Source organism: Nerophis lumbriciformis, linkage group LG08 (assembly GCF_033978685.3).
Source record: "Nerophis lumbriciformis linkage group LG08, RoL_Nlum_v2.1, whole genome shotgun sequence".
Lineage (NCBI taxonomy): Eukaryota > Metazoa > Chordata > Actinopteri > Syngnathiformes > Syngnathidae > Nerophis > Nerophis lumbriciformis.
This window is the reverse complement of record NC_084555.2, coordinates 12,410,001-12,422,443: the sequence shown is the minus strand read 5'-3', so window position 1 is coordinate 12,422,443 and position 12,443 is coordinate 12,410,001. Positions and strand designations below refer to the sequence as shown.

The 12,443-nt window shown below is 37.5% G+C and overlaps 1 protein-coding gene across 2 annotated transcripts in view; it reads right to left on the bottom strand.

Annotated features, from left to right (window-relative positions):
• stac (SH3 and cysteine rich domain) overlaps window positions 1-12,443 on the bottom strand; it is a 71,138-nt gene that overhangs the window by 4,713 nt on the left and 53,982 nt on the right. For both annotated transcript variants that reach the window (XM_061968300.2, XM_061968301.2), the window contains 3 exons: window positions 9,466-9,563; window positions 3,253-3,304; window positions 2,655-2,792 (listed from right to left, as the gene is read on the bottom strand). In XM_061968300.2, the coding sequence (XP_061824284.1) occupies window positions 2,655-2,792; window positions 3,253-3,304; window positions 9,466-9,563 (288 nt within the window). The remainder of the gene's footprint in view (window positions 1-2,654; window positions 2,793-3,252; window positions 3,305-9,465; window positions 9,564-12,443) is intronic.

Here is a 12,443-nt window from a genome sequence, read left to right as displayed (position 1 = left end):
AGTTAGAAAAAAACACAGGGGCTATTTCATCCCTACAAGCCTGTTTTACAGGTTTCCCTGCTCTTCAGGGGATTTTATGATATATATATATATATATATATATATATATATATATAATATAATAACATTTTAATACTATTTTATAATATAATAAAAATGTTATACAATTTTTCTAATATATATAATATATTAAAAACCCCTGAAGAGCAGGGAAACCTGCGAAACGGACTTGTAGGGATGAAATAGCCTCTGTGTTTTTTTCTAACAGTCCATATTTTCTGGACTGTAAGCTGCTGCTTTTTTCCTGCGCTTTAAATCCTGCGGCATAAAAAACGGTGCGGCTTATTTATGGATTTGTCTTCGCTGACGGTCGTAATGTTTTGTATTCGACAAATTTTTTTTTTTTAGAACACACCGACAGACGCTGAAAAGGTGTGTTATTGTTTGTGCTACGGCGCTATCTTTTGGACGAGTTAGCTCACTGCAGGTGCTGTGGGTTGAACTTTTACAGTATTTCCTTCGGTGTAGTGCCTTGAAGTGGAAGCACTAGTGCCGTTCCATCTTCTAGCGTTCATTGCGTTTCTGCTCGTATGTTTTTTTTCATTCATCACTCCAAGCAATGTTTGTAAGTTTTACAATATAGCTAAAACAATTCATACTTACTAAACCGTCATGTTTAATAGGAGTGTTTTTATACACATTTGTACGTGCTTTCGTAATGTAATCAAGCTAGCCTCGTTGGCTTTAGCTAATATGCAAATACCTTTACAAGTAATATTATTAACTTACAATGGCATTATTTTTGTATTATTTCAGTTTCACAAATTCCTCAGTAAATTCACCAAAACGTCAATGCGGAGTTATTGAGTCTGTTTATCTGATTGGAGAGCTAGCTTCCGCAGCTAGTGGGTCCGTGACGATGACTTCCGTTTTGTTTGATCAGCCGTTTTACTGCTGTGTTACAGGCACCGTTTGGAAACAATTAAGGTATGTAAATAAACATTAACAAAATCTTCCTGTATAAATAACTAATTTCACAACGTATACATCTGCGGCTTTTGATCCGGTGCGGCTAATATATATATACAAATATTCTTTTCTTCACAAATTTAGTGGGTGCGGCTTACAGTATATACCAGTGCGCTCTACAGTCCTCAAAATATGCTAATTAGATTCTCAGAAGCAGGACTGCGCCTGTGTCTTAGTGTTCTACAGGGGTTATAACAGCAGGTGTTCTGACGCAACACTTTTGCACAATCTTTGTGTGAAAGACGGTGTGGTTAATTATATCATGTATAATTATGTTATAGGATTGGAAGTAGCATGTGTTTGTATTTGGACACATAATCTTTTAAAAGTACTATTCTACTAAGGTCAAAGTGCAAAGGTATCCACAGGACATTGGGTATCCCATAAGAATGTAGGTGTCAGGTTTAGGAGGAAGATTAAAGACATTAGCAACACCTGGTAGAAGGTCCACAGATAGCGACAGAGGATAGGGGTCGGAGTTCACCTGACTTAAACTAATCATAGGAATAATGACAAGGAAAGATAGACAGGCCACACTGTCCGGCATCAAGATTAGACCCACAAGGAGAGGGGGTCTACAAGAAATGGTATTTAAACACAAGTGTTCCGACAGGACGGCAGAACGAAGAGATTTGGCACACTTCTTTTCCTAGAGCTGCAGCTCTAGTCCGAGGCTCGCTGAAACAAATAAAGCTTTTTGTTCGACGATTCCATCACCCATCACACGACCGTCAAATATACAACGACGGCAAATAATCAATGATTACGTGTAAACTAGAGATGTCCGATAACGGCTTTTTTGCCGATATCCGATATTCCGATATTGTCTTAATTACCGATTCCGATATCAACCGATACCAATATATACAGTCGTGGAATTAACACATTATGCCTAATTTTGTTGTTATGCCCCGCTGGATGCATTAAACAATGTAACAAGGTTTTCCAAAATAAATCAACTCAAGTTATGAAAAAAAACATGGCACTGCCATATTTATTATTAAAGTCACAAACTGCGTTATTTTTTTTTAAACATGCCTCAAAACAGCAGCTTGGAATTTGGGACATGCTCTCCCTGAGAGAGCATGAGGAGGTTGAGGTGGGGGGGTAGGGGGTAGCGGGGGGTGTATATTGTAGCGTCCCGGAAGAGTTAGTGCTGCAAGGGGTTCTGGGTATTTGTTCTGTTGTGTTTCAATCAAACAATCAATCAATGTTTATTTCTATAACCCTAAATCCCAAATGTCTCAAAGTGCTGCACAAGCACTGTTACGGTGCGGATGTTCTCCCGAAATGTGTTTGTCATTCTTGTTTGGTGTGGGTTCACATTGTGGCGCATATTTGTAACAGTGTTAACGTGTGACCTGTATGGCTGTTGACCAAGTTTGCCTTGCATTCATTTGTGTGTGTGAAAAGCCGTAGATATTATGTGAGTGGGCCGGCACGCAAAGGCAGTGCCTTTAAGGTTTATTGGCGCTCTGTACTTCCGTACAGCGGCGTTTTAGTCATAAATTTTACTTTTTGAAACCGATACCGATAATTTCCGATACTACATTTTAAAGCATTTATCGGCCGATGATATCGGCAGTCCGATATTATCGGACATCTCTAGAGTAAACTGTTGGTACCTGTCCCTCCTTCAGCGTGACCTGGCCTTGCTCCTTGCAGCCGATAAACGTCCTGTTACACCTAAAAACCTGGTCTTCTGCCCTCAGCGGATGAGCGTAGGACGCCGGGAAGAAGCCAATCCTGTCCTCAATTATTCCCTGGAACATAGCAAACGGCTGATAAGTGACACATGGCGGGAACTGCAGGGATCACAAGAAGATGTTGCCGGTAAAAGCGCTACGTCAGCGTTGTTTTCTTGTGAAAGTGTCCAAACAGGCCAGATGTCTGTCTATTTATCCACATCCAAATGAGAAGCAGCAGTGTTGAATGCACAATGAGTTAGTTCACGGTCTGTGAGCAGCATGCCGCCTCTGCACTGCCATCTTTTATATCTCCATTACTATCACCACATACACTCAGTGTTGCCTTTAGCTCCGCTCTCATCATTTACCGCTACGCAAACCACCAATTCACCTCTTCCAGAGTTCATTTTTCCGTGCTTTAGCGAGAGAGCAAACATTAGCGTTGCATTAGAAGTGTGATTCACGGCTACTAAACCATTCATTTTTCATAATAGGATCAGGAAGTCACGGTGCGTGAAGGTAATTTAACGCCTACCTTCCACCAATCATCATTGGAGTCGTCAGCGAGCAATATTCTGTCTCCCGCCCTGTAATAAAAAGCAAAACAAATCAGCAAAAAAAGGTAGGACTAATCCAGTATTGGGTCAAATCAAATTGCCTTTTGTCATGTGGTTTGCTGGAAATTTGTTTCTAAGCGCTCCGTCGCTAGCAGGCTAAATGCTAAGAAAAGCTAGCTTGGGTTTTATTTTTGAATGGCAGTTTTGACACACATTTTTAAAGATTAAGCCACCAATCTGATTTTAATCTTATTCAGTTTTAAATTGTAATTTGTAATAGTTGCCAGTTTAAATATAATTTTCTGGTCCTGTTAGGCTAATTTTGTCCGCTAAGCTAACATAAAAGCATAACCTAGTTCAAAATGTTGAAATGTTTTTTGTTTAGTATTTAAAGATAATTTGACCCATTAACAATTGACATTTGTGAAAATAGAAATATGAACTTAAAGTTTTAATTGTGACTTTTAACACAGGCTAGTTAACATATACTTTTTCTGATTGCCAGTGCTTTTCAATTATTTCTGTCACATTTTTTTGTGCAAACTTCATATATGTAGAAATGATACGGAGCAAATGAATTGTTGTATTTTAATATCCAAAGTGGGATTAACAATAATACCATATTCTGACTAGACTGTCGACAGGTATTTTGCAAATACTTTAAACACACACATACACATTCTTGTATTTCTTACCTTCTTGAGACCTCCGAAAAATGCCTACCTCTTTAGGACCACTCTTTCTAAATATATAAAGATTTGTAATTACAACATTAATAATATCTACAAACTATGCAAATTTAAAAAAGGTAAGCTTTTAGTTAATTTTTTTATTTGTAATTGGTTTTTAATCTTCATTATTTGCTTCAAGTTATTACACATATTTATAGTTATTATACATATTTATTTTATTTTTTTAATACATTTTGGCCAAAGGGGGCTCATTTCAATTTCTTACACACAGTTGTTATTACATATGTTGGCCAGAGGAGGAACACTTAAAAAAATTTTTACACACACTTGTTATTTCATATGTTTACCAGAGGGGGAGCACTTTTAAAATCGACACACAGTCAATTTGAAAAATCCCTCTTTTTTTGGGACCACCCTAATTTTGATAGATTTCACCACCAGGGGTGCAAATGAGACATTCTCTATTAGATGCAACGGTTTTCCGTATTGGGACCATGATTTCGGTCCTAACTTGTCCACCGGTCCTCCTATAGAAGGTACTTTTCCTTGTTGATGTCTCAAGAAGGGTAGAAATACAAGAACATCCACACACACACACACACACACACACTCACACATATATACGTATATGTATATGTATATGTATATATATATATATATCTATATATATATATATATATATATATAGATATATATATATATATATGTATATATATATATATATATATGTATGTATATATATATATATATATATATATATATAACTCCTTAGCAATAAGAGCAGATAATGACAGAAAAAAAAGGTGTTTAACCCAAGATGTCATTTGTAACAGTCTGTTTTACAAAGTAATTCTTCTTTTCCAGGAAAAACATCAATGATACGCTTCTGTAATTGCAAACATCTGCTTGAAAGCCACGTTGGCAAAGTTAGAACAGTAAAAAAAGAATGAAAAAAAAAATTTCTCTTCTCTGAACAAAATGTGTGTTTACATAATTTCCCCTCATTTCCAGCTCTTGTGGTTGGATTAAGAGTGTGTTGTTATCCTAGCGATGATCATTTCTCAGAAAATACTGTTCGACCCGAGCACAAAAACAGACAACGTTTCCACGTCTAAATTAAATGTTTTCCTGAGCTGCAGAATTGAGAAAATGGCCAGTAAATGAATGCACCAGTGGAGTGCAGTACTTATAATTATAATCACCACCATGTAATCAGGGCATGCAGAACTGGAAGTGGTTTCAACCTGGATTTTCTCACTTAGTAAGTTAAAGGATTTAGTTATCTTTTACATGCTTTTGTGTTGCATGTGCTGATTAAAGTAGGAACACGAAAGAGCAAAACATAGATTAGTAGGTAGGAAAAATGACACATATCTCATCAAGAGGAAGAGTGTGCTCTCTCAAGCCCAAATCCTCAGAGTAATTTGGTGAGAAGAAATAGGTGCTTGATCAGAAGTACTACACATGATGATTACATGCTTCCCGTCTTGAAGGCTTGCTCCAGCATGTCGCAGATTAGAGCTCATCAAGTGGAACTTTTCTTAGTTAGTATGAGTGGAGATAATAGACTAGTTTTAATGGCGGCAACATGTATGCAGTTTGAAAATGAAGGTTATATTTCAAGAAAAAACTGGAAGAAAATAAGAAAGTAAAGTGACAACAAGATATTGATAAGACTATACAAATTTTCGGTCTTTATTAACACGAATACAGTCGTCCCTCACTACTTCAAATATCGCAGCTTAACTACCGGTACATCACAAAGAAATAAAAATATATAATATATATACATATATACCTGTATATATGTGTATATATACAGGTAAAAGCCAGTAAATTAGAATATTTTGAAAAACTTGATTTATTTCAGTAATTGCATTCAAAAGGTGTAACTTGTACATTATATTTATTCATTGCACACAGACTGATGCATTCAAATGTTTATTTCATTTAATTTTGATGATTTGAAGTGGCAACAAATGAAAATCCAAAATTCCGTGTGTCACAAAATTAGAATATTACTTAAGGCTAATACAAAAAAGGGATTTTTAGAAATGTTGGCCAACTGAAAAGTATGAAAATGAAAAATATGAGCATGTACAATACTCAATACTTGGTTGGAGCTCCTTTTGCCTCAATTACTGCGTTAATGCGGCGTGGCATGGAGTCGATGAGTTTCTGGCACTGCTCAGGTGTTATGAGAGCCCAGGTTGCTCTGATAGTGGCCTTCAACTCTTCTGCGTTTTTGGGTCTGGCATTCTGCATCTTCCTTTTCACAATACCCCACAGATTTTCTATGGGGCTAAGGTCAGGGGAGTTGGCGGGCCAATTTAGAACAGAAATACCATGGTCCGTAAACCAGGCACGGGTAGATTTTGCGCTGTGTGCAGGCGCCAAGTCCTGTTGGAACTTGAAATCTCCATCTCCATAGAGCAGGTCAGCAGCAGGAAGCATGAAGTGCTCTAAAACTTGCTGGTAGACGGCTGCGTTGACCCTGGATCTCAGGAAACAGAGTGGACCGACACCAGCAGATGACATGGCACCCCAAACCATCACCCAACCATGCAAATTTTGCATTTCCTTTGGAAATCGAGGTCCCAGAGTCTGGAGGAAGACAGGAGAGGCACAGGATCCACGTTGCCTGAAGTCTAGTGTAAAGTTTCCACCATCAGTGATGGTTTGGGGTGCCATGTCATCTGCTGGTGTCAGTCCACTCTGTTTCCTGAGATCCAGGGTCAACGCAGCCGTCTACCAGCAAGTTTTAGAGCACTTCATGCTTCCTGCTGCTGACCTGCTCTATGGAGATGGAGATTTCAAGTTCCAACAGGACTTGGCGCCTGCACACAGCGCAAAATCTACCCGTGCCTGGTTTACGGACCATGGTATTTCTGTTCTAAATTGGCCCGCCAACTCCCCTGACCTTAGCCCCATAGAAAATCTGTGGGGTATTGTGAAAAGGAAGATGCAGAATGCCAGACCCATTCTGCCTATATAGAGCCTCTAAAAGACATCCAAACACCTCCATTAGGGTTTTATATACATGATGTAAGTATATATGTAATGTAGTAATGGGCACATTTATAATAACATTTAATATTGACGTATTTTGATCATTTTAAGCATAAGCGGGGCTGCGGGGTATTTATTTAAAAAACGCATCACGTTTGCTTTTTTTTTTTTTTCTTCATCACTGATTATTGCTCACTGCAGACTTTTTGAGAGACAACAAACATAATAAAACTTCACTTATCGTGCAAGGTCTGCTGTCATTAGGATGCTGACTGCCAGGATGTTCCTAGGTTAATTTAGGTGAAGAATGTCTCATAATCCTCACAAAGAAACTGGGTGGGGAACGAGAGCGCTTTTCGTCTCTTTCTTGCCAGTTTCAGGTCTAAAATGGCTCTCAAAGTGTCCCAACTTGTTGGATTACCTACTTAGACGTCTCATGTCCATGTGGGATGCGTAATTTCTGATCTAGGATAAACTTCCAGGGAGCAACGAAGCGAGGTAGCCGCAAACCACTCGACGTAAACATAGGCACGCAAGCTTGTGATCACGGCGCCGCTATAAATAGTTTGTCTGCGTCAGCGCTTTTAATAACAATATCACTAATACTTGCTTAAAATTTATGTCGCGAAATGTAAATGGAGTATTGTTGGCGCTTTTTGAATGGTTATTTCAGATTTTATAGAAATAGAGGAGCTCCCATTTTTTTTATTAAGGATCCCCATGGTTGCCACAACAACCCACTAGTCTTCCTGAGGTTCACAAACTCAATACAATTACAAGTAAAAGCATATAATTATAACTACACAATACAGACATAAATAAAAATTATCAACAAGCAAACTAATTTACAGACTCAGATAAAATATTACTTTCCTTTTAAAAACCTGTTTACTTTCAATGGCGGTGAGAATTTGAGGCAGGTTATTCCAGAGCGATACAGATCTATAAATAAAAGATTTCCGTAATGCATACTTGCCAACCCTCCCGGATTTTCCGGGAGACTCCCGAAATTCAGCGCCTCTCCCGAAAACCTCCCGGGACAAATTTTCTCCCGAAAATCTCCCGAAATTCAGGCGGACTCAGGTCCTCCACAATATAAAAAAGCGTACCTGCCCAATCACGTTATAACTATAGAATGATGGAGGGCGAGTTCTTGGTTTCTTATGTGGGTTTATTGTTAGGCAGTTTCATTAACGTCCTCCCAGCGTGGCAACAACACACAACAACAGCAGTCACTTTTTTGTATACCGTAAAGCAGTTCGTCTGCCGTACACAGCAATGTTGTGACACTCTTAAACAGGACAATACTGCCATCTAGTGCATTTGATGAAAGCACTTTTGTGCGTGCCACACAGCAATGCATCATCAGAGAGGGTGTTCAGCATGGTTCGAAAAATAGTGACAGAGAATAGAACAAGGATGGACAGTTCAACCCTTAACTCAACAATGAGTAGATGAGTGTTATGTGTGTGTATATGTGTAAATAAATGAACACTGAAATTCAAGTATTTATTTTATATATATATATATATATATATATATATATATAAATAATAAAATATATATATATATATATATATATATATATATATATATATATATATATATATAATAAAATAAATATATATATATATATGAAATACTTGACTTGGTGAATTCTAGCTGTAACTGTACTCCTTCCCTTTTAGCCACGCCCCCAACCTCGCCCCCGTCCCACCCTGACCACAACCACCCACCCCCCTCCCGAAATCGGAGGTCTCAAGGTTGGCAAGTATGCCGTAATGCATTCTTCCTCGGACGAGGGAGTACAAAATGACCCTCACTAGACGCCCTGGTATTATGATTATGCATAGTGCTACTGTAAACTATTGGGGCCATGAGAAAAGCAGGAGTTTTACTACTGGTTACTGATTAGAACAATATTAGAGTATTAGCTGACAACCTGTTCTGCACTGTTAGAAGCATGCATTTGGTTAACATTGGTTCTTAGTGAACAACCCAGAACCAGCCGTGCTGCCCTATTCTGGACAATCTGGAGCTTACTGATCTCACCACTTGCAGCAGACGCGCAGACTGTAGAACAATAGTCCCGATGACACAAGACTATTGGCTCCGCTGTAAGCGGACTTTTAATTACGTTTATTTAATATTTAGAATGCATTTAAAAAAAACATCCTTCCGTCGTCATGTCTTTCATAATGATTGTGAAAGATAGGTAAAATTCCCCCCAAAATGCAGTTCCTCTTTAGGCAAACCCTTGTGGACCACTTAACCGATGAGAGCTGCAAGAATCAATCGGACAGCTTGTATACGAAAAAAACTAAACAATAACCAGAAAAAGTATATGTAGGGCAGCCTGACGCAACCTGAACATCATCTGCAGTCCTGGGGCAGCTGCTGCACGTGCTAATGACATGACGTATTGTCATCACGGGGGAGCCTGTAGTGTCTTTGTGTGGTTGTGTGGGCTTTTTTTGTTTTCAGACTAACCTCATTTCCAGGTCATGGTTCTCTTGAGGAACAAAACTGTACAAGGCCACGTAGGTGTTGAGCGTGAGTGCATCTTTGTTGAACTGGCTCTCCTCCAGCTGGACGGCAAACACACATAAACAACATGCCAGTTTGCCTTTAGAGGTGATGAGTTTCACGCAACAATAACACAATGCCTGTCCAGTCTTTTACATCATGGCTCGCGGGTCTTTAAAGTGTGGCCCTGCAATTTGTATTCCCATTTTGCGTGAATAAAGGCATGTAAAATGTAAATTAATGCATGAAAGGGCGCTTCATATGAAATTTTACCACAAACCTATTCCAAGCCCCTTCCTGCTCCGACACGGATAGTAATATAATAACAAATTTCCCTCAAATCATTACCTCTGTGATGCACAGCATTAATGCACTTACCTATCTTGCAAGGTGGAGATACTGGGTTTGATCCCTTAAGGCAGTGGTTCTCAACCTTTTTTCAGTGATGTACCCCCTGTGAATTTTTTTTTAAATTCAAGTACCCCCTAATCAGAGCAAAGCATTTTTGGTTGAAAAAAAGAGATAAAGAAGTAAATACAGCACTATGTCATCAGTTTCTGATTTATTAAATTGTATAACAGTGCAAAATATTGCTCATTTGTAGTAGTCTTTTTTGAACTATTTGGAAAAAAAGATAGGTTTTTATTTATATTTATAAAGGATTTTTAAATTGTTATTTTTAGAATATTTAAAAAAAAATCTCACGTACCCCTAGGCATACCTTCAAGTACCCCCAGGGGTACGCGTACCCCCATTTGAGAACCACTGCCTTAAGGCACTGGTGACAAGAAGCTTGGTTTGCAAATTTAGGACTACATTTTGTACAAAATAATTACCGTATTTTTCGGACTATAAGTCGCAGTTTTTTTCATAGTTTGGCCGGGGGTGCGACTTATACTCAGGAGCTACTTATGTGTTAAATTATTAACACATTACCGTAAAATATCAAATAATACTATTTGGCTCATTCACGTAAGAGACTAGACGTATAAGATTTCATGGGATTTAGCGATTAGGAGTGACAAATTGTTTGGTAAACGTATAGCATGTTCTATATGTTATAGTTATTTGAATGACTCTTACCATAATATGTTACGTTAACATACCAGGCATGTTCTCAGTTGGTTATTTATGCCTCATATAACGTACACTTATTCAGCCTGTTGTTCACTATTCTTTATTTATTTTAAATTGCCTTTCAAATGTCTATTCTTGGTGTTGGGTTTTATCAAATAAATTTCCCCCAAAAATGCGACTTATACTCCAATGCAATTTATATATGTTTTTTTCCTTCTTTTTTATGCATTTTCGGCAGGTGCGACTTATACTCCGGTGCGACTTATACTCCGAAAAATACGGTACCTATCTTGCAAGGTGTAGATTCTGGGTTTGATCCCTTAAGGCACTGGTGACAAGAAGCTTGGTTTGCAAATTTAGGACTACATTTTGTACAAAATAATTAATTATTTGGGGCAGGGGTCTTTGACTGCCGTTGGCTTTGACAGTAGGATTGCTCGTTTGCATCAAAACAGTTGTTTTTCTCACTTCTACCCTGCTAGTTTTGGAGTATAAGTATTTGGGTTTTTGGCACCGGCTGCTAAACGAGTTCTGACCGATCTAAGTCTATGAGCATGAACTGATGAAGACTACTCGGATGAGAGGCGAAACGTCTTCTAAGACAAACCAAACAGTCCAGTTGCGATCGATGGAATGCCCTGAGAATATTTACAGTACCAATTTATGGTATAAACAGTTTTAACACCTGAAGGGGAAATTTAATAACATTTTTCATGTAGAAAATAATTGACTATACAGATTTTTAAATTATCAAAATGTTACTGCTTTTAACTCAGGACTTTTTTTCAAACATTCACATTTAGTAATACATCAGATTATAATAATTTAATCTTGCTCTCTGCATGCATTTTTAAACTGCATTTGTTACGTTCCCTCTGCTTTTTTTGGTGGGGATTTATTTTTTATATTTGCTATTTTATACACTCATTTTGTTTTACCCTGTAAAGCGTATTTTGAGTTTTTGAAAAGCACTCTATTAAGAATTGGTATTATATAACATTAAACTGAATTAAACTAAGTGAGATTTACGACAGCAATTTTGATTCTCGATAAAACACAGAAAAATAATAAGACAAAATCTTAATATATTAAGACGTGTTTTTTCTCAAGATGAAATTGGGTAACTAAATATATCACATATTTCCAACATATTTTACGAATTGTATACTTTACATAAACTACCCAATCTCTGTTGTTTTCTCCCAAGTTACAAAATGGTGACACTTAAAAACACAGAAAGTGAACAAATTTAAATTCTACTTCTTCGTACTCCTTTTTGGACGTGTGGTAATGTAAAATTGTACCACATTGTAACTGTATGCATGATTGAAACAAACTAATACCTTAAATTTTAATGACAAAAAATGCAAGCAAACTAAATATTGTAAGCGGTATTATTTGTGCGGTCAAATTATTATTTTTTTTTCATTAGATTAATCACACTTTTGAATTTGGATTAACCACAGGTTATTACTCTCTTGCTTAGTATAAATTAACTTAAAATAGCCCAATGTTTGGACACAAATGCATTTTTATTGGCAGAATGTCAAAATGGGAACATTTTTTAAATGTGTTACTTGAACGCACCACATTTATTTGCTCAAAATGTGGTAACATTTGATCCAAAATACCATCAAGATGTATTTTGTCGTGAAATTTGCCACTGAGCCCACCAGTAGAAGTCTCCTCTCTTATCTTTGCACTGATGAGTGATCTGATCACCGACCATATGACAACGCCTTCCATGTAACCATCCGCGGTTACGGTAAAGGAGCATGTACGGTCAAAATAAATTCCGTGATTATTCTGCGCTTTTTTAATGAGATTATAAAAAAAGGTAAATATGAGTTAACTCATAAATAGTC